Genomic DNA, 22,857 nt, shown 5'->3' with positions numbered 1-22,857 from the left:
CTATTGCAGTATTTCGTCCATGCCACGGTTGTGTGACATCGAAAACTGCGGGTGACATGAAACTCACCAACAGTTCCTGAAATAAGCACTTTTCCCAAGAAGAACAGGAAATCTGTCACCTTGTCCAGAACAGCTACCCTACAGAGGAGGCAGAGAAAAGGAGGAGATGCAGTAAGACACATAAATGGCACACACCATCAAATACATGAATACATTCTACACATTTTTATTGTTTTTGAACCAAAATCTAAACATCTTTCATTTTTGTTGCCAGGCGTGTTAACAGAGTGTGTCAAAGAAAGAAGTTATCTGTATTACGACCTGTCTTAGAAGCATGGATATGAAATAGACCAACAAGAAAGGCCTTACCGAATAACATTCCTCATCAAGAGGAAGAAAGCATCCTTGGAAGAGATGCAGAAGCTCTTTCCAGTTATTGCTATCTGTTGATGAGAGAAAAACAGAGAGTAATAAAGCATTGTGGCATAAGCCAGATCAACTAAAAACTAAACTGCTTACAAATCAGTCTAAGGTTTATTAACTCACCATAATGTACGCATTTCGGTTTATAAACTTGATGAAATGTTCCAGGCACCAGAAGCAGCATTTGAGGCAGCAAAATACGAATCGAGCGCATGCATTTTGAGAACCTGGGAAAGCATTATTATTCATCAACATCCCATTTAAAATGATAAATAAACTGTGTGTAAGATTAATACGTTTAAGAGCTACAGCTTACCTTTCAGTTTGTGATCCAGGTACTCGAGAACAATTCGTACCATCTGCACCACAGCGAGGATCAGAGAACCGAAGGCGAGTGAACCTGTATGGTAACTGTGACACGAGGCACAACAGACATTTGAACATTAGTGTAAGAATCTTAGTAGGTTCAATAGATGCTTATATTGAGAAATCGCTTATTTTGAATCTGTTATTTATGAGTTAATCATGTTAGTTCCAGATCTGACTTTCATACATACCTTACTTTTTTAAGGGTAAAGTATTATTTGTACAACAGTGTGAATCTTTCTTTAACATGTACATAAGAAGATTTGGGAAACTTTCCTGGCCGTGACAGAAAAGCTGACTTAATTAAGGAATCAACTTCTTTATTATCATTTAACATTTCTTAGATACAATGACAGTATATAAAGAAACACTTGGCTACTTTCATTTTTTATTATTATTATTATTATAATTTTATATTTAAATCTTTTTTTCTGTGGTGTGATCTGATGACTTCGGTTTTTTGTCCAGTTTCTATATACATGACAAAAGTTCTCCCAAGATTTGTTATTCTTGACAAAAAGTAGGGTCAGATTTCCTTTGTTTATGTTAGTGTACGTTGAAGAAAACAACATCACAAAATGTGATATAACATGGATACTTCAGGATGTTGTTAAATCACCTCTTCATACAAGTTAAACCCCTAAATTTAAAAACTAAATAAACAACTTTAACATGTAGAGTAGTGGCTTGTAACAGCTCCGTACCGTATGGCCCGGCTAAAGGACGAGTAGAGGGGGCATGGAGGGATGTCATTTGGCTTCTTCAGGGCCCAGTAGTAAGACGCGAAGGCCCCGGCCAGGGTGCACTGGCCCAGCGCGATGGTAAAGTTGACCAGCCAGAGGAACACAAACAGGTTACAGAGATGCAGGACTAGGATGTAGCGGTGGTACACGCTTTCCCCACCATAAAAGGCAAACATGCATTGTGACCCGGGGCACACTTTGGTAATGTTGGTCTGACTGAAGGTCTGAAAGAAAGCGACAGATGTAATCTTGATATGTAGTCGAACAGGAGTAATGTGACCTAACATTTGATTCAGTACAAGGAAAACTACTGAATCACAGAAAAACACTACTGTCACTTTTTTATTCTTGGCTTTTTCCTGCCCTGTATCTCTGATTTGCATGAAAATTTGTGAGTGTATGTCTTTGAGGTAATCCTGCATTCATTAAAGGTTGTGAGACCACACAGCATATTAATGCTTTGAGACACTCACATTACCTTACACAAACCAGGGGGTGCAGGCAGGGTGATGAATAACATTTGTCAAATAATCGTTCATTGCTGTCAGCCACGAACGTGAACTCTATTCACATTAGAGCATTAGAGATTGATTTGAAGAACTCAGTACCAGCTATCAGATTTCACTTGTAGGCAATAAAAAGAAGCTATTAAATTTGATTTGATTGATTATGGTCTTACCCAAGAAATATTTCACAGACCAAGAAGTGGCAGAGAAATAATAGTTATAAAAAAGAAAGAATCAGTGACACCAGTATTTCTCCAGACTTCAGTGTGTAAGAGAGTGGGTGGGACTAACCTTTGGATTGCATGTGAGGTTGGCATACATGCATTTATCATCAGTAGGTGTGACCTTGTAGACTGCATTACCAGATGATGCTAAGAAGCTGTGAGCAAACTAGTTAAGGGCAAAACAAAGGGACATTTCCTCCACATAGCAGTCACTGACTGCCAAAACAATACAGTCAGTTTAATTGTAATACTTTAGGTACATGTTACTTATATAAAGTTATCTCTTTCATTCAGCAATTACTATGTTAAGCTAAGGAACTTACTGCAGGGATACTCAACCTGCTTTGCTTGGGGGCCACTTTTGCAAAATGACAGGAAGGCAGAGGCCAGTTACATCAGCCCCAAACATGGATTTTAGGACATTTATAGGATTTTAAGATGCTACTGGGATTATAGGACATTTCTTGTATTTTAGGACATTTCTAGGATTTTAAGACATTTCTAGGATTTTTGGACATCCGGGGCTCAGTTAGGACCTCTGTCGGCAGGTGTGGGGGATCCTCCACTGGCATTTTTTATTCATTTTTTTTTTTATATATAAAAAGCTCTATTTTGATAAAAAGCTCTATTTATGCACTCTGGCACCTTATGTACACCAAAAGTACAAAAATAATTCCCAGTGTGAATCATGTTATTTTTATTATGAATTGGAAAATTGGTGGGAGGGCCATCCGGCACCCTGCTGGGGGCCAGATTTGGCCTACGGGCAGAGTTGAGTATCACTGACTTACTGGGACACAAGCACAGAAGCTTGTTCTGATTTTGCTCTTGCTTTTAAAGTCATCAAGCACCATCTATGTTCTATAACTACGTTAACTACAGCAGTGCATCATCTGTTTGCTGGTTTTGTGATCTTGTGAAAAATATAAATTAACTTGACACAGTGTTGTGACAGTAAAATTCCTGCAGACTGCATGACGTCAGCAGAATTCTCTAACTGAAATAGTTCATCAATGTAGCGACAGTCAGAAGGATACACAGCTGTGACGGCCCAGTAAGCGATGCAGATGGCCAGGAGGAAAAAGGTGATGATGGGGTAGAAGAGAGTGGACATTATGTAGCTGATGGCCCTAGAAACAAGATATATTAGATGTCTCTTTGAATGGTGTTGTATATATGAAAAAAGGAGTCAATTATTTATTTTTTAAGGAGTCAACGGAGCTTTTATCCACACTTACTTGCTTCCCTCCTTCAGTAATGCAAAAGCGATGCGCAGCCTTGTCCTTAGAAATATCAGCATAACCACGATGATGGCCTCAAACACAGAAAGCGAGATCACTACAAAACAAATATGTGCCATTATTAGTCAATGCACATGTCACAAATATATTTTAAAGGGACAGTTCACCCCAAAATCTAAATATACATATTTTCCACTAGAGTGTTGGAGATATCGGTGTGAACTATCTCTTTAATGTCACCTTTTTTTTTTTAACATAAAATAGTTTTACCCAGGTTACTTAACAGGATGATTAACTATTAGTTTTAGTACTTACTTAGTACTTACTTAGTACTTAACTTATTAGTATTAGTATAAGAAGTCAAAAACTACAGACTTGAGGGATGGAAAATGTTCATATGACTGTAGTTGAGCAGAGCTTTATGGGACTGCACTATGGCTATAATGTTTTGAGTACACATAATGAAAAATTAAGTGTGGAGTTAACGTGTAATGGTGGATGACAACATACTGAAGATGAGCCACGTTTGGCTGAGCTTAAGGTAGATGCTGAAGTCTGTGTGGAAGCCAATATCGGAGATGGTGACGTTAGCCCCTGGCTTCCCGCTCAGAGTGCTGTACTCCCAGTAGCAGTGCCAGATACCTGAGGGACACGAAGAGAAAGAATGAAAGCCAGGAAAGGAAAAAAATGAAACAAATCTAAATCTGCCACAGTTGGCCATGACAACAAAAATGCTCACTACAAGACAGGTGAGAAAGTCAAATGTAAAACATGTGGGCAACATCTCAGACATGTGTACTGAGTATACAGTAGCCACTGGCAATGTGAGGTAAGTGTCTCACCGTAGCCGACTGCTGCAATGACACCAAAGATAATGAGCCACAGGAGCACACCAGCGGTGCAGCGCAGCATCAGGATAATGGCCAGACTCATCACCATGGATGCCACCAGATACCTGCAAAAACACACCACACAAGTAAATGAATTTAGGTTTAAATAATGCATGCAGTAAGATGTAGGAAGAACTTATCAGCTGCTATTTGAATCACGTACTGTTGCAAATTCCAGTCAGGTAGGACAGTGGGAATTATCTGCATGTAAAAGTTGCAGGGTATACATTCTAATAAGTTTCATCATTTATTTCACTGATAGGTCAGATCATTTTCTCTACCCACAGAGGAGCACATAATTATGGAGCCTCTAAAGGGATGTGGGTTATAAAAAAACTAGATGGTGGAAAAAAAATTAGATGATGCGGAAAAAAATAGATGGTGAAAAGAATATAGATAGTGGAAAAAAAATCTCATGGTTGGAAAAAAGATGATGGAAAAAAAATCAGATCCCCCAATTTTTTTCCACCACCCCTTTAGGGGCTTCATACATAATCCATACAGAGAAGTGAAAACACATAAATCGCCAAAAGCCACAGCACATTCTTACATGAGGATCCAGTCCCAGGAGTTTGCATAATCCTCAAAGATCTTCATGCCAATTTCTTTGGCATTCAGCAGGCTGGCCATACCTCTGTGATGGAGTAACAACGTGAGGAGTTGGAGAGAGAGGAGGTGAAAAAAAGGGGATTTTATACACTTCCACTGTGACAGATTTGTGTTACTGCCTCTAATAATTTACTTGCTAGGGTTTCTCAAAAACATTTTGACACTTTATTTATCTTGAATGCTCTTACTGAGAAACAAAGATGAATACAGTCTCAAAATGCTTTTGATGTTCTCAGCTCTACTTATTGGGTTGTGAGGTCTGGAGAAAAACATTGCAAGTTTGATATCAAAGAGCCACAAAACAGCATTAGTGTTACTGAAGCACTATGGAGCAATAGTTGCTTCAGTAAATGGTACAGCAGCATGTTACTGAATATGATACAGAGGAGCACCTAGTGGAATAGCACATATTAATGGATGTGTTAGATCAAGAACCCTTTTATCTCTGTTCACAGTACAGGTACGTAAAACAAGTGCTAAACATAACAGACTCAGTATAATCCGCGATGTTTGTTAATGAGTTATACTTGCCACCTGAATTCATCTTTATTTAAAAACTGTTGAAAACCTCAAAATGTCTCAATCTGTCTTAAAATCTTAACTTAACCTTTCCTTTGGCAAAGACAAAGTCTCAACTGGAGACAAATGATTCAGCATAAAACCCAACACATTCCTTTTCTACATCTATCAGTGTAATTTAAGGACTCTAAATCAGAAACAGGCTTTTGATGTTGAGACCTCCACAGGGAAAATAGAGCTACTGGTAGCAATGTCAGAACATGACTCCGGCAAAGTTTGACTGCAGATGCACTGTCCTATGACTCAGAGAAATCTCTAAAGTGCAGCCAGAGGAGGGAAAGAGGACGAGCTAACATTGCTAAGGGACAAACAGAATGCTCAAAGCAGCTCTGGAGTCAACCATATAACGAAGAGCCCTAATTCAGCTCCCTAAAGGTCACTGAAACCCTGTCCATAGACAAGAATTTGGATGATATCCAGAACTGTTATGCAAACTTGCATTCATATCTAGATCAAGGGAGCACACTTAATGACCACCGGGGGGCGCCACATCACTCAATTTGTTATTTGAAACTGAAAGTAGTAGATGACTGGATATTTTGAGTTATATTTATGCCACAAACAATTGTAGTAGTCTTTCCTAATTCCTTTTGCAGGTTGAGTGATGCAGGAACAGACTGTTTATGATGAAGTGGGAGGGTTAGTCTACACAGAACTACTGGCTACAGTGGAAGGCAAAGTTAAGAAGCTGAAATAAATAATTTTTGAGACCTTTCCACTCCTTGTTGCATGGCAGTTACTTGGCTATGAAAAGAAAAGCATTAAAGCACATTATCTTTTAAGGTAATTCAGGGCAAACAAAAGTTGATCACAGCAAACACAGAATCATGTATGTTTATAATATCAGCTCGCTGGTTTAAATACATGATTTCTCTGCTTTATCTAAAGTTTCCATGGCAGCCCATTAACATGTCGATAGTGTAGATTTACAAAGCAGCTGCTGTAAGCTTGTAGATACCCCTGAAGTTCTGCTCTTGAACTTGCGGGTAAGCTGCATTTTCATGCAATAAACATGCAAATGACTTTGAATGTGGTTGGACACATTCCCGGGCATCAGTGACATGCCCACTTGTCCTACCCTGTATTATTTGTCCAGAGCTCTCTGGGTGCAGAGCTGGCAGCCCTATTGACAGCATAACAGTTTTAAAACACTTTAATTTACAGGGTAAATCATTTATGCATATTCTTCTACTACAGTAAGGCCAGTCTTCAGTCCAATGCGTGTGACATCACTATTTGGATAACTTAAATGATTGAAGAACAAAGACAATAATTCATGTTGCAGGGAAGCAGATCTTACTTGGCAGCTTCTTTGAGGTCGCTGACACTTCTTTTCTTATTGTCACCGTCTTTGAAGATGGTCTCATTGGCTACAGTTAAAATTCCATTTCTTGTTATAAAATCAGGGAAGCACCGCTGAAGGACTGAAACACAGTTTCAAACATTTGTTTTTGTCTTTATTGTCTTGGCAAACATAGTGAGCTTTTGTGTGTTATTGTGTTTGAAGATATTTAGATTCACTTACAAGGTCTGCTTGGCACGATCATAGAAGGGCAGTCTTCATCTCGTATCACTTCTGCAACTGACTGAAAGATAAATAAAGGAGATGAGGAGTCAACGTGAATACAAGACATTTATCATAGCTAGAGATGGAGTTAAAGGCTTCTTCCATGCAATTAAGTCATCTTTCCATTGCATTATGTGGATCTGTCCCGTCAGTTTTCTGTATTTTTGGAAATTTTGTGTGCCCTGCTGCAGTTTATAAATTGTTAGAGAAAAAAAAAATGTCTGGGGATTGAATAACATCTAGTTGTGAGGTTGCAAAATGCAACCTAAAGAAACTTCTTCTGTGTGCTAAGCATATAAGGGAACTATGGTGAATAACACAAAAACACGAATGGTGCTATCTTGAGCCAGCTCTTGATTTGTTCTTTCTGGGTACTGTAGAAACAACATGACAGACTCTGTGGAAGAGAACGCTCCATATGTAGATATAAAAAGCACATTCTAAGGTAAAGAAAACAAAACTACTTATTTTATTTTTTACAGGATTTTACACAAATAAAAATAGAATGATGAATGGGTTTCCATTTCTGCCATTACATCTCCCAATATCCTACACACTGCACCTTTAAGTTTATTAAACCCTACATTCTACATTTTGTATTACTTACATGAAAAGTAACAGAAATTCACAGTTTAGTTAAAGGAATAATTATTATCATTCACATGTATAACATCAGCATGCATTACAAAAATAAAAATCATTTCTTTTTTCAGGATAATAACAATCTCACATACAGATCTTACTTCAGCACTCCTTGATTTCCAGTGATTGTAGCACTGATATTATTTATATCATTATTCTTGAATACCAAAGAAGTTAGATGTGACAGGGATGGTTTGAACCCTGTCTGATGTAACACTGTCATACTTGGTATGATGTGGGAAGGGAAATCAATGATTCAGTTCAAACACTATGACTGAGCTGTTAGGTGCTCCCACACACCACCTCACTTTCTGGTTCTTGCACACCATCGCGCCAACGTCACCGTCACTGAACTGCTGCCAGCTGACAGAACAGGGCTGTGATGTGCATCAGTGGCTGCTAGCTCACTTCCGACCGTCCCTCAAAGTGCATTCAAATGAGCTCTTCATTATAACCACTGTACAGATAAAAGTTATAGAATCTGAGGACAGATTACCTTTAATGTTTAAAAGCTATTTCATGTACAATTATATTTGATCAAAAAGTGTGTCTATAAAAGAAGAACAGGGTCCAAAATTTAGACTTGTAATTTAGACCTCATAGTAGCCCCTTTTTCTTGAATAAAAGTCTGACGACAAATATGTATATGCACGGCACCTGCCTGTAGGAAGTGACAAACTGGAATACACATATACTTGATCTCCAAAGCAAAAGTGCAAGCAAAAACTGCATGCAGATGAGGCATGGGGTTAAAGAAATATATTTTCATCTAGTTTGCAAAAAGACAAAAAAGACCGCTATGCGGCGTCTCTCACCTTACTGCCAATCTCGAAGCCCGGCTTGCAGAATTGCTTGTAATATTCCCAGTTTTTGGTATTCCACGCATCCAGGAGAGTTGCAAATCTGTCAGGGCACTTGGAGACACAGAGCTGGAGGAGGCAACGCATCCTCTTAATGAGAAAGCCCATCAATCTTGCATAATCAAGCGTGGAGGAAAGGTTGGAGGGGAACATAAAGCAGAGCAAAGATGTGCTGCTAGAAGCGGTTTCATTCAGTCTCTTACCTGGGTTGTAGGGCACTGGAGGTTAATCAAAACTGCAGGACTGGCACATTTTAACATGTTGAAGTAGAATAGTATGGCTTTGTTTCTGTGGAGACAAATGATGAAGATAAAGAGAGGAGTCTGATTAGTAGGATTCAACAGACTGAGAAATCAGTCTATTACTGCAGTGTTTTATCAGTAAGCATTTATGCACACGCACACGCACACGCGCGCACACACACACACACACACACACACACACACACACACACACACACACACACACACACACACACACACACACACACACACACACAAACAGACACGGAAAAGGAGAGAGTGTACCGTGCAGTTAAGCCTGCCATAATTAATCACAAACTATCACCGTGTATTGTGGTCAAATCCTTTTGTGAGTGTAAAGATAAGGATGGAAAAGCTGACAGACAAATTGGGAAACATAATTATTCCAGTGTACAATCATTTAAGAAAGATATTACTGCACTCACGCATTGGGGGTGTTCTGGTGGCCGCAGAACTGGCCGTGGCTGTCGGTTGGATAGACGACCTTCCTGGGGTCGCCATGGATCCATGCTGAACAAAACCCAAACAAACAACAAAAAACCAGACCACTTTTTACTATAGATTTTTACATATGTTACCATACTAGACACATACTGTAGTTCTGAGTAAAACTGAGTATTTACCACAAGACCACTGGTCAACACATTTCCCTTCTTTTAAGACTATCTTTGGTCTTAAATGACATGTTAACAGTCTTGGAGCTTGTCTAGGTTATTTAAAACAGAGAAAATGATCAATCAATAAGACACGCATTGCATTAAATGTGGCAATCTACTGCAAGTCAGAAATCAATCATTTCGAGTCAGTATTACCGCAGCACACTAATGCTTGTATGTCAAGTCTCTGACCTTCACAAGCATCTACAGAGGACCAACATCAGTTGCCACAGTGCCACTAGTGAAGAAAAATGGCATATAAAATAAGTCAACTGCATTGCTCGTCTTTGCTCATAAAATAACTCAAAATTATGTGAACGTGAGCCGAGCATAATAGTGTGAATGACTGCATTTGTTTTGTGTCGACGGAGATGGAAATTCGCATGCTCACAAAGACTTCTTTCAAAAACAAATTAACTGAATGGAAATGGAAATGGCAGCTACAACATTGTTACAGCACAATTTCACCACACAAGCACTACATAAAACATGACAAAGTCATTCTTTTTTTCACTGTGTGTATTACCACATTGCAGTGACATCAGGTTGGTTTATGTTGGTGAACTTGAGCTTGGTGGATCTTGCCCTAGTCTCCGACTTGTAATTCAGACTTTTGTTCCTGCTGTTCCATTGCACTTTTCTAAGTCAGAGGTTGTTTTTGGCTGGGCTGCAGTATGCAAGGCCAGCACTATAAACACAAAAATCTGTGAGTGAGTGAGTGAGTGAGTGATGAAGTTGGACTATTGATTGGAGTTACTGATGACAAGAGTATTGGTGTTTCCCCATTGGCCATTACTTTTGAAATAAATGCGTGCTGACAGGCTGACAGAGGCATGAACACTGACAGTCCTGTATTACTGTATTTTTCAGTTTCTGTAACCAGTGTGGAATGATTGCACAGTAGAATTAGCAAGCTAGATAGCTAACTAGCCAGCCGCAGTCCAAATGACAGGTTTGGACGAGGGAAAGAGGGAAAAAACTAATCAGTTTGTTTGAGGAACAGCTGTGTCTGTATGACACAAGCCTCAAATTCATTTAAATGGTATTCACTATTACGTGTTACAATGTCAGAACGGGTGCCGCTGCTTTTATGGGGAGAAGGTGAAAATAAGAGAGGTTGACAAAATTATCCTTTTGGTAATCAACACCAATAGGACATTTTGCAAACTGACATTATTGCGAAACTTGGCTGTGATATTGGCGTATGGCTGTGCAGCCTCGGCCAGTCACACAGGAACGTTTATCCCCAGCCAGAGCTGAAGAGTGAAGAGGAAGGTTGCAAAAAAAAAAAAATTCGATCAGAGGGTGAAGTTCCAGAGAAAGCTGGTCCTTTCTGCTCTTTGACCGTGTCTAAGTGAACTGGTCTTTATTTGAACATGTATTTATGAATTTTTGGGCTGGACTGTTACATTGAGGCCAGCGCTGTAAAAGAAAGTCAAGGTGAACAAAAGTCTGTGACTTGGTGTATGCCGGCCACTTCGGTTTCAAACTGAAAGTCCTATCAAACTGAATGCCCTCTAGTGTTTCATACACGGTCCAGCCGTATAATAGGTATGGAACCTAGTCCTTTTTTCTGAGTTCCAAGTATAGTGGATTGCAGCAAACAGTCAAGTGGATTTAGTGGCATTTAGAGGTGAGGTTTTCACACTGCAAACAACTGAAACGCCCATATGCCAAGTGTGCAGGTGAACTTCTGTCGCCAACCCAAGAACACTGAAATACCAGTATTTGACTTGTCCGTTCTGGGCTACTGTAGAAACAACATGGTTAACATTGTGGAAGGGGACTCGCTCCATATGTAGAGCTCATTCTAAGGCAAGGAAATCTCAACAATGCTTAGTTTCAAGTGACTATACACTAATAGAAACATAATTATGAATGCTATATTTAATTTCTGCCAATATATCCCTCTAAATCCTACACACCGGATCTTTAAATATTTGAGTACAGCTGGATGAAAGAGGGTCCTACATGAATCAGTTGGATTTAAATTCTCAAATATGATTGCATCAGGTCAAGACCATGTGTGTCCCTCTGTGTCTTCACAAAGAACAAAAAAGAAAAGCAACACAAGTGACAAGACAACAATGGAAATTTATTTGGAGGATTGCATGTATGCATGTTAATTAAGAAGACACATCTGCACAGATAAAAAAGCAAACAAACATAACAGATCAATCCAGTTTAATTTGTTTTGTTCGGTTTCTCTTGATAGGAGTAGCAGTAACCCTGAAATTCAATTTACCAAGCAATTCTTGTGTTTCATTTGTTTGCCCAACCTGAACAACACAGTGCTAAGGCCTTTCACCTTGCCAGTCAATGAAGGATCGTGTTGAACGTGTGACAGCACAACAAAAGCAGTCTATACGTCTTTGACACAACAAGGATGATGAAAATGTGCAGAAAGAAGAACACAGAGTTCTTCAGCAGATTGCAGACATGCCAGTGTGTATTTGAAGTCACATCCATTGTCATGGCTCCTGCTCTTTTTAAATGATTGGGAAACAGTAAGTCCTTCCCATGCCCAGATTGAGACGTGACTCTGCTGACAACGAGCTGGCATGGGACAGCACTTTGGTGACAGCATTGGGATGTCATTTCCCCCTAATTTATGATGTATATCGTGTGTGTGTGTGTGTGTGTGTGTGTCTGTGTGTGTTTGTGTGTGTGAGAAAAAGGAAGGAATGTGCAGTCAGATGTGCTGGATAAAATGGGATATATATTTTTTGTACGAGAGAGGGGTAAAGAAAAGCGACAGAGCGGAAAAAATGAGAGGAATAAAAGTAGAAAGAAAGGAAGGAGAAGTAAAGGAGAAAAAGGAAAACTTGAGGCAAGCTGATGGGGAGATTCACAAGACTGTGTGGCCTCAGTCAGTTCCAGACAAAGTGGACTCCGTCACACTTGAGTGAACTAAACGGCTTCAAGAAAATTTGAATGAAATAAGAGCCAGAGGGAATCACTGGTCATCCAGTTTAAAAAAAAAAAAAGAAAAGAAAAAAATGACAGGGAAGATAAAACAGCTTTACTGACACAATCACCACAAGGCAGGACTCAGCCAGAGTGAGCCATATAAGCTGCATGTTGTGGTGAAACTTATCAAAAGACTATCCCATTCTCTGGGGGAGCTGCATTTTTCAACTCCCCCGCAATTTTTACAATCAAGCATTTTGTTGGCCAGCCATGAAACTATGAATATATGTGAAAAAAAGAACCCCCTCTCCCAAATTTCTTTAAGTGCTGGTGCATTCTGTGAAGAGGAGCTTCATGTTGTTGTTTATGTTGTTTGTGGTAAATTGAGATTTTGTAAAAATTACTGTCATGGACGTACGCTTCACACTTCACAACTACACCAGAAATGATCACATCGTGTTAGCATGTGCGGTTGCATGTGTCATCATGAAACTCACAATCAGCAACAACATGTCAGACTCACCCACGGTTCCCAGAGCGATGTAGCCGAGGATGACAATGATGAAGATAATACAGCAAACCACATCAGTGCAGCTCCTGAAGGAAAAAAAAATGAGTTAAAACAAATGAGAGATGTATGAAACTGGAAATATTACTGCAGAAAAAAGTCGCTGATATTGGCTTTAAAATGAAATATCAGAGTCAGTCAACATGTTGATTTCTGCTGGTGGGTCATCATAATAAAAGTATGCATAATTTAATGTTAATTCCACTACAGAGGAGACTTGTTGATCACTAAATTAGATGGGGAAAAGCTCTAGAAATAGGTGTATAGGGGTGGCTGTTTGTTTTGTACAAAAAGCATATCCTATACCCAAGTGAAATGTCAGGAGGGTACAGAGGTATGGAAAAATAGACACCGCCCAAGCCTACTTGTTACTAGGTATAACAAGGTGTCATCTGTATATTGTGCTTTCAGAGAATCTGTAGTGGAGGTCTTACTGACTTTCTAATGAGCCTCTGAATCCCCCCCAGAGTTAACTGTCCCACAGGCACAGAGACAGCTATTTGAAGATTGTCTCTCTCTCCACAGTATCCTCAGCCTGTTAGTTTAAAACAGCATCTCAGAGTCTCTCTCTCTCCTACTTCACTATCTCACTGTCTCTCTCCCACAACAAGGTCTCTTCCCCTCCTCTCCACCCTGAGAGAAGCTGTCAGTCCAGCCCCTTTGGAGCCCTCTTTCAAAACTATTCAGACTATGAGCCCGGCCTTGAATAAAGCCCAGTTCAATCCACTGTGCCTGGTAGTACCATACAAGGGGCATACATAGCCTCCCTCTAACACCATACGCTACACAAATTGACTTGAGACCCTCATCTCCTCCAGCTTTCAACCCTTCTCCTCTTTCATCCAGAGGAGCGAAGCCAATGTCAAAAGGAGGCCTAAGCTAAGAGATGTGACAGTGTTTCCTCTGTGTAGTTCTTTGAAGAGTGGATTGTCCTTGTTTTGTATGCAGCATGGTTACATGGTTCTATACAGGCTGCTCTTCACCCTCCAAATACAATTTTGTGATTAAGTAGCAGACAGTGACGAGGGACTGGAGCACTGATTGGCACAGAGGATATCAGCTGAGGATCAACCCATACAAAGAGGGATAAAATAGCCTAAGCAGACACTAATGAATTTACATTAAGATGCAAACAAGAAACAAACATAACTGTTTAAGCTGTATGCTCCGTGTAGCCTCTTAGATTTTGGGTCAGCTGTGTAATACGAGCTCGCATTGTGAATTATCCTGCACTGCTTGCGAGTGCAACTGCAATTAAGAGCTACTTTTTATGGTCCTGCATTAATAAGTGCAGTAAAGCTTGCAATCTATGTTAACAGGCTGCTTTGGCAAATTGGTTTGCTGAACTACGCAATATAGACAACTGGGAATGTTTTCTGTCCCAGCAGGAATACTAATTCTCCTCGTTTCTCATTTCAGAATGAGATGACTCCATTATCATCATGCTTGTCTGTATTATATTAAGACTGCAGATACCTGCACATTCAAATTGTGATATCTCCACACAGACCATCTTCAGCAAACATCAGCCCAAACCTCCAACTGATGATATTAAATGACTAAAAAAAGGACTAAAAAAAGGACTAAAAGAGCAGTTGGTTGTCATATGAAATTAGACATAGGGACCTGGTGGACCTGGGACACAGCAATTATTTTTTGGAGATAATGGAGAAACAAAGGCAGCTAAAGTGGATACAGCTCTACCTGTGAAGGCAGCCCCAGTTTTACACTGACAGCGAATATGAGGAGTATGAAGACAGCCTGCCACACTACAAGTAAAGCTGTTGCCGATATTGTGCATATTATTAACAAAGGGAGACAAGGGAGTACCATTTCATTTCATTCAAAAAAGAAAAAGCGGAAGAGCTGTCAGGGTTGCCATGGCAATGGCTGCATTCGTTTTCTTTGAATCCCTCTCCATCCTTTATCAGGAAGATAAGTTAGCTATCAGTCAGCCACATATCATAGATGATTAAGGGGGAAGATCTAAGGGGCGGGGGTCTACAGCCGACCGTGCCTCTCCTCCACCTTAATGTGTTATTGTAGATCTGTCTTGTTTCCCGGCTCCCTCATATAGACACCACTGCATTATTAAGACAAAGTGCAAGCACAGCACCACAGTGCTAATACAAAGTCACCTTTGAAGCATGCATAGGTGAGTTTTGAAGGGAAGCTGACAAAGGGAGAGGAGTGAAAACAATTCCGCCTCCTTCTCTTATCTCAGAAAAGCAGGCCACATCCGAAACATAGTCAAACTGCAAATCTATTCGGACCCAACCTGGCCTCCTCAGATGTCACTTACAGACACTTACACAGGGACCAAAGCATTGGCCTGCTTTTGTACTGTACTGGCAGGCAGTGCTGCTTTGAGAGAAAAATAAAATCCGAGCAGGAAGCTCTGTCAGTGCAATAAGAAACTTTTGTGTCAGTGTTATATTTGCAGGGCTGATATTCTGAGGGAGCCAAGGTGACACAGATGGCTGCAGTGCCACAGAATAGCATGGGTGCCATTGTGGTGTGAAGCTGCCAGCCTGTCCCTACTTTGTAACAGACATTAACAGGAAGGGGTATTTGGAGGGTCAGATTTGCACACTAAAGATATTTATCATAGTCCTGAGAGCCAAGAGGGACCTTGTTTAAAGTGAGCAGCTTTTCTGACAAATGTGAGGTTCCTTTAGGTGAGTTGGTCCACATTCAGTAACGGTAAGGAAGTACTGATTTGTTGTTAAATTTGTGTGTGAGAGCACAACTGCTACGACACCATAAAAGGCATTACACTGCTGTTTGTGCAGTCGCGGCTCATCTGTGTATATTATTTTACACCAATTATATCTGTGTACTATGTTGTTTATAGTTGGAGTCAGTTAAAATTAACATTACACCGTGTCCACTTCTGTACGCTGTTTAGAGGACTGCTCAATAACCACAGATACAGTTACTTCATTTAGGCACAGAGTTTCCATAAAAACAAGACGACCACAGAGTCGGTTCTCTCCCAGTTCTCATTAAGAAAAGCCTCTGAGCCACAGAAACATCAAAGTATCCTTGGTGCCTTCACCCAGCTGTAGCAGTGAAATGGGCTGAAGAGGGTGGGATAAAGAGGCACAGGAGGACTGAAACATGCCTTAACAGCAGCCTGCCAAACTGACATTGAACATAAAAGAGATAAGAACCTACATTACCTCAGAAAATGACTAAATCATCGAAAAAAGCCTGTGGTGACACCCTCGAGGGGTTTTTGCTTTATTGCAAAATTCCATTCTTCATTGTGCTGAAGAAATCAGGTAGTCATAAAACGTAGACTTCATTTTAAATGTCCCATTTAGAGTGAAAATCCTGAACCTAAAGTTTATAGTTCTGGGTTTCTAAATGAGGATCACATCAGTTAGGCACCTTTGTTTTTCTTTGTTTTTTGCATTTGACTTCATCTTTAAATCCCCAAATTATCACAAAAGTTGCAATTTTAATATGACATCCTTTTGTATTATATTTTCAATGTATTACACAGGATTGATGGCACAGTGCTAACAATAACTAGCTTTTCATGTTTAGAATTGTAGCCGTCATGAGGCAGACAGCAGACTGCAGTTAATCAGGAGAAGTGCTACTGTGCCACTGGTTAGAAAAATCAGGCGGCATCTCCCTGCAATAGTGCCGCTGATGTGTGGACTACATCTGTTTGGGTGTATCTGGCTGGTTAATAGTGTGTGTCATTGGGCTAACTCCAGCCACCAGCTTGACTTATGGCCATTGATCTGTGTGGTGGAGTGGAAAGAGCTGCCAGCACTCGGCCTCGATCTTTATTAACGTGGCATGACAAATGATCAATCTATCAGCGCCCGGGCTTGGGTGGGTACCAAAAAGATTACACAATAGGCAAAATCGATATACACAAGAATTAGATGTTGGGAGATTGTGATAGTTAAAGGGTCAGTTCATTGGAATAAAAAAAAACATCAAAAAAGACAATTTATGTTAAAGTCCAAATGGTATGTCAGTGTATGTACAGTTGTGAATTTCTTTGCAAGATTCCAACACAATAATCATGGAAAAATTTCAAAACTTTTCAGTGACTTTTCAAGGACCCATGATAATGATATTTTTTTCCATCTCCCACTGAAGAGAGAGACGGAACTCAGGTAGAAAATGGAGAATCGTACGTGATGTAAACAAAACATCACACACTGACAGTCATAAACTGTATGTCAGCACTGACAGCCACAGAAACATTTACCATCACGTGACATGACGTAGAAGGTTATCCACCAAAAATTACTGTAAAAATTCCATTACACACAACAAAATTCCATGACTTTTCCAAGACTTTCAATGATTTTTAACCCTTTGAAATCTAGATGAAGATCAATTTTCTTGAGGTGCGTTCAGACACCTTTCATGGGTATTTTGAGCGCTGAGCAAATTTGTTTGATTCCTTTTAAACATGTGAAAAAAGGCAATGAGCAACTTGTCCCTCACATTGCAATTATTTAGTATATTTAGAAAATTATTTTAAAAAGTTAGGGGGGAATGTTGACAAAACTATATTTTTATAATTATCTTAATTTAAGTATATATTAAAAATTTTGTTACAAATTTATTTTTAAGCACTTTAAGCACCAGTTTGCTCATCTTTTAAAGGGTTGACGACTGAATGAATTCTCCAAAACGTTCACTGATTTTTACTTATTCCATAACTTTTCCAGGTTTTCCATGACTGTGGGAAACCTGTCTTTAATTTTTTTTTAGTTATCCATCTCTGAGATTTCTGACAAAATGCAGATGAATGCCTGTCAAATGTGTCAAACATATCTGTATGACTTTGACTTCATGAAAAATGTCATTCTAGGTTTTACCCTGCTGCATTATTAGATGTAACAATTATTAAGCAAAAAGGGGGTGACTTTGTAGAGTACCTGTTATGAACGGGCCCTCTGAAGTTTGGGTCAAACTTGCGCGGCTCACCTATGAGACAAGCAGAGCATGGTGTGATTAGAGTCAAATAGAAGAAAAACAAAATTCACTAACAGAGTGCAGATACAGAAATAGACGACATAACAGCAAAGTGTACCACTGTCTGAAAAAACAAGATAAAAGAGTGTAAATTAAAGAAAACATAGATGAGACACTGAGAATAACATAACTAAACGGTTATGACAAAACATTTCATTGCACTGACACCACAAAGTAATAAAATGTACCTGTACAGTTAACATGCTGTGCTATTCAACTGTCCAGGACAAGCTAACTAGGCCATTTCACAGTGTAGGTCTCCTCGCAGGACTGGGATGAAGAGGGATGATCATGCTAAGCTAAAGCAATAAAAGACAAAACAATGTAGCTACTGCAGAACTATAATAAATCATTTTAACAACTCTTAAGTCAAACAGCTTATCTGGGTCACAGTGAGGATTCCCCCATTTGACCCAGCGGAGTGAATACTGAGCTGTGGCTGCAGGCACCATCAGTCACCCGAGGGGCTAACTGAGACTGCGTGCGCACATAGGTGTGAGGAAGCACATGCATTTGCATTCATCACTGGCTGCTTCTTTGGTGCCCAAGTCAGCTCTACCCCAGTTGAAACTAAGTATGACGTGTTCCTCAGGACCTATTAATCACCACACACGGAGCGTAATTTCTCCAAGCAGCTGGGGTAGACTTAGGGGCAGCATGAGTGGGCCTATCTCCCATCTGCCCATTCCCAGAGCTGATCCTGTCGAAAGACGTGCAAGCCAGCCTTGCTTCTAAAAGTGTGAGGAATGAGTACACTGTACTACGTACAAACAAATCATGTTCTGAATATACAATGTGTGGAAAAGGTCCTGAATTTAACAAGCATGACACCAAATTTATTCTTATCAGCAAATCCAATGAAAAGACCAAACCAACAGCAAATCTTTCCTAATAACAAGTATTAGCTGTGACTGATTTAGCTCACTCCTCTGTCCCATGGAGCTCTGCAATCATCCAAAACTATTAAAAACACATTAAAAAGGCATAGCCTGCTCTTGCATTGGGTGATATCATCTTTCATTACAGTGAACACTGGCTGTGTAGTTTATTCTGGAACAACTCCACATCTGCATTTTTCTGATCTCTGGAGAGTGGCTCTCTGTGTTGTGAAGACATCAGTGAACATGCTCACTCACACAGTTCTGTGTGCTGCGGTTGTAAAATGGTGAATTTTATTCTTTTTGGAAGCTGCACAACCCCCCCTCCAAAAAAATGACTCCTTTAATCATCAGAATTTGATACAATTGGTCCAATAACATTTATAAAGTAAAGCATTTTTCATCTTGTGAAATAAACTAGGGTATGCAATCTGTGCTTGTCTCTTTCAAATGATGAACTCATTGTAATGTCAGTACCGCTCATACTTCCACAAAATGTCTTGGTGGTCACTGTCACAAATTGATAACATTCACGGTATCATTCAGCTCTAGTGTGTGGTATCACATTGGTACTGGCATAGTGAACAGCAAAGGATATCCATCTGTGTGCATTGAAAGAACTGCAGCTGACCATTGTATCTGAAATTAAAAGAACTGTGGTCAACCATAATCCATCATAATATTACTATCATTAAAGACCAGAAAAAAAAACTGCACCTCAAGAAAAAGTCTCTTCTGTCAAAAACAAGTTCCGGTTGTTGGCTAGTAAAGTTTAAGATGAGATGATATGAAGCATTTTGCATTTACAGAGGCCTGCCCCGTGAAAGTCAGAGATTTGAATCATCAGTCAAGAGACCCTTATTTGACTGAGATTGCTTAAAGTCGAGCTGTAGTTTCTTTTTCTGTGCAGTGTACTTCTGGGGACTTTTTTTTACCCAGGTTTTGCTGCTCTTTGATACAGGGAGCTGCGATCATGCAGGCAGTGGCACGAAGGAGGAGAGGGTAGACACTTTTAAGATTATTTTTTGATCTTTTTTGCCTTTTTTGGGTTTTTTTTTGACAGGACAGCTCAAGTGTGAGAGGGGGAGAGAGAGGGGATGACATGCAGCAAAGAGCCAAGGCCGGGATCAAACCCACAGTCTCTGCAGCAAGTACGCAGTCTGTACATGGGGTGCCTGCTCTACCAATTGAGCTACTGGGTGCCCCGGAGAGACACTTTTTGCTTACAACTGGGGAATTTACAGCTCACAGCAACTTTTGCCTTTTTTATATATATATATCTAGTGTCAGCAAGAAATGGGACACAGGACATTCAGTGTGCTACTATCACAATGAATTTCCTGTGGAGCCCGATCAAACATTAAAACAAAACAAATCATCGATATTCGTATTGAACAGTCAAATCCGATTTGAGTGGCATAATCTGTGTCGGGTACAGCCCTACGTTTTATAATGCCTGGACACAATTGCAACAGCACAGAGTTGCAATTAGAAACCCTACAATACAATACATACTGTATATGCAAACACACACACACACACACACAAATCTCAGTCTAGAATAAGTGATTGAGCACCATAAAGCCTGGCAGCTGCTCCTCACAAACCAGCAGCTGCACGTCCCATAGTGACTGAGTGAGTTACCACATTTTTCTGGCAAACAATTTTCTAAACCCATAATTTCTGCATCAAGATCAGGTAAAAAAACAGGATGTTACACAAATTTACGTGTATGAAAGCATATATAGTATATTCTTGCTGTCTTTCCCCACTGGGACTCCTTTTACAGCCTCCCTATAGCAGTGGTACTCTGAAGGATAGGGATGCCAAATTTCTGGGCCAACAGTAAAAAAAAAAAAAAAAAGTGACTGAGCAACAGTTTCACACACCAACAACCTTGGTGTCCTTAAGCTGCAGAGTCAGCAGCGAAATAAAGAAAGAAAATGCACTGGACTGGAAATGTACTTGAATCTACAGGAGTTGGTGTTGTCACCTTTCTGTTTTCATTCATTCTTACAAAGAGTAAGGGTAAAAATTATGGCAGATGGAGAACAGCATGTGTCAGTGGCTACAGTCGGTAGGTCTCATGACGACATGTGGCTGTGTGCAGCTACTAGATCATGAGGAAATTCCTTACATGCACTGTAGGTGTGATTATGACCATTTTAGCTCTTTTTCATCACAGCAGTGTCAGCTGCTAACCTTTCATTAAAGACACTTGATATGAGAGCCTCCATGTCCCTTTTTCTTTTGTCCTTGCTGTAAAAACCCTATTTTACTGCCATCTGTTTGGCTGTCACTGAAAGCCACTCACTTGAGTTGTGTTTCAGGTCTAAAAATGGGAGATGTTCTGGGTTAAGTGTGTGAATTCCTCAGCCAAGGACACGGTGTCACCAGACCAGGTGCTCACTGCAGCATTTGCAGAGCACCAGCACTAAATGTAAGAACTACTCTGTAAAGTGGTCGATAATGCTGAGAGTTCCAACACGAGTGCACAAAATATATATCATATGCAAAATCCAGTACGATGCTACAAACTTAAACATTAATGACTGATAAGTGCTGTTTTCATTTTTTTATGAACCATGCTGCTAGTTAAACTACCACAGGATAATTGAAATGAGTCGAATGCCAAGAACCGGGGTTAAGCAACCCAACTTAAGATTCAGTTTAACCATCTGAAAATGGAGCAACATCATTTTTCTTGTTCTGCTTTCAGACATCTTTCACAAGGATTTAACCCTTTGAACAGTAACCAATTTGGTAAGAGTTCTTTGGAAAACATGGGAAAAAAGACAATCAGCAACTTGGTAAGAAATGTTCCACAAATTGCAAAAAAATAGTACATTTAGAAAATTATTTGAAAAAAGCAAGGGATAAATGTTTAGGAGAAAAAAGTGAAGGGTAAACTATATATCACAATTCCAGATTTAAAATTATGTTACAATTTCTCAATTATTATGTCAGGTCATTTACTTATTCATTTTTTACTTTCTTTTTATTTTGCTTTATTTTGTTCTGTTTTTCAACTGGGAAAACTTTGGGAGTAATTTCTTTTGTTGCTCATTGCCTTCTTCCCATGTTTTTGAAAGAAATTGAGCCAATTCGCAGAGGTTTCAAAGGGTTAACCATATAAACTACTACACAGCTTCAAACCTCTCAGTTTTCATTGGTGCCCTTTGAAGTCATTGCGCACACTGTACTAACAGAGTGAACTTTTCCTCTGAGTTCTCTCTAGTTGCTTCCAATTGCTTTTATATCCCAGCGGTTGTTGCTGCACCCGCATGGCCAGCAGGCTGCATCACATTAACTCACATCCAAGCTAATTAGAGGTACAGCTGCTGGGGGTGAACAAGATTCGTACAGTAGCTAGCTAGCTACAAGTCTGGGCCCAAAATGCAAGCTAAATTTATGGATTAAAAAAAATAAATCTTTTTATTGATCCCCCACAGTTGTGTGACTCTTCAAAACTTATACGGGTCTCCAGTCCCGGAGCAACTGTGACAAACACAGGTTAGTCCATATGGTGAGTGCAAGCTGAATCACAGTGAGATCAAGGAGAGCCAGTGGTGAGAGGACAGATTGTGGTGCAGCGAGTGTCAGGGACTGGAGCTTTGTTCAGTCATGTCAGCGGTTAAGCTTGATCAGCCTACAGTTTGGAGTAGCGGGGCCTGCCAGCATGTCCAGCGAAAGGACCAGCAAGCAGCATGGTCAAGCCAACTAACTAAAAATGAGGGCAGTCATTATGTTGATCAAAAACTACAATATTAAAAATTGTCAATACAGCATGGAGGGAACTCACTCACGAACATGAGATTGTGTACTCTCCAATAGCAAAAACATATTATGATACAGTGTGGTGTTGTGCAACTACCAGCCACTGGGTCCAGATTTATCCTTTGTCATTAGTTTAAGGTTTGCA

At 39.9% G+C, this 22,857-nt stretch overlaps 1 protein-coding gene across 4 annotated transcripts in view; it reads right to left on the bottom strand.

Moving 5' to 3' along the window:
* slc44a5b (solute carrier family 44 member 5b) overlaps positions 1-22,857 on the bottom strand; it is a 41,758-nt gene that overhangs the window by 7,487 nt on the left and 11,414 nt on the right. For 2 of the 4 annotated variants that reach the window (XM_042481714.1, XM_042481707.1), the window contains exons 2-20: positions 17,961-18,009; positions 13,003-13,076; positions 9,339-9,423; positions 8,854-8,938; positions 8,606-8,719; positions 7,107-7,167; positions 6,882-7,005; positions 6,293-6,325; positions 4,944-5,027; positions 4,346-4,458; positions 4,014-4,145; positions 3,501-3,600; positions 3,300-3,392; positions 2,330-2,417; positions 1,494-1,756; positions 740-834; positions 547-650; positions 370-443; positions 68-138 (exon numbers count right to left, since the gene is read on the bottom strand). In XM_042481714.1, the coding sequence (XP_042337648.1) occupies positions 68-138; positions 370-443; positions 547-650; positions 740-834; positions 1,494-1,756; positions 2,330-2,417; positions 3,300-3,392; positions 3,501-3,600; positions 4,014-4,145; positions 4,346-4,458; positions 4,944-5,027; positions 6,293-6,325; positions 6,882-7,005; positions 7,107-7,167; positions 8,606-8,719; positions 8,854-8,938; positions 9,339-9,423; positions 13,003-13,076; positions 17,961-18,009 (1,842 nt within the window). The remainder of the gene's footprint in view (positions 1-67; positions 139-369; positions 444-546; positions 651-739; positions 835-1,493; positions 1,757-2,329; positions 2,418-3,299; positions 3,393-3,500; positions 3,601-4,013; positions 4,146-4,345; positions 4,459-4,943; positions 5,028-6,292; positions 6,326-6,881; positions 7,006-7,106; positions 7,168-8,605; positions 8,720-8,853; positions 8,939-9,338; positions 9,424-13,002; positions 13,077-17,960; positions 18,010-22,857) is intronic. The other 2 variants (XM_042481726.1, XM_042481719.1) reach the window with 1 other exon arrangement.

The sequence above is a fragment of the Plectropomus leopardus genome, chromosome 3, assembly GCF_008729295.1.
Source record: "Plectropomus leopardus isolate mb chromosome 3, YSFRI_Pleo_2.0, whole genome shotgun sequence".
Lineage (NCBI taxonomy): Eukaryota > Metazoa > Chordata > Actinopteri > Perciformes > Serranidae > Plectropomus > Plectropomus leopardus.
Note: the sequence above shows the minus strand (reverse complement) of the source record. Positions and strands in the feature narration are given on the sequence as shown.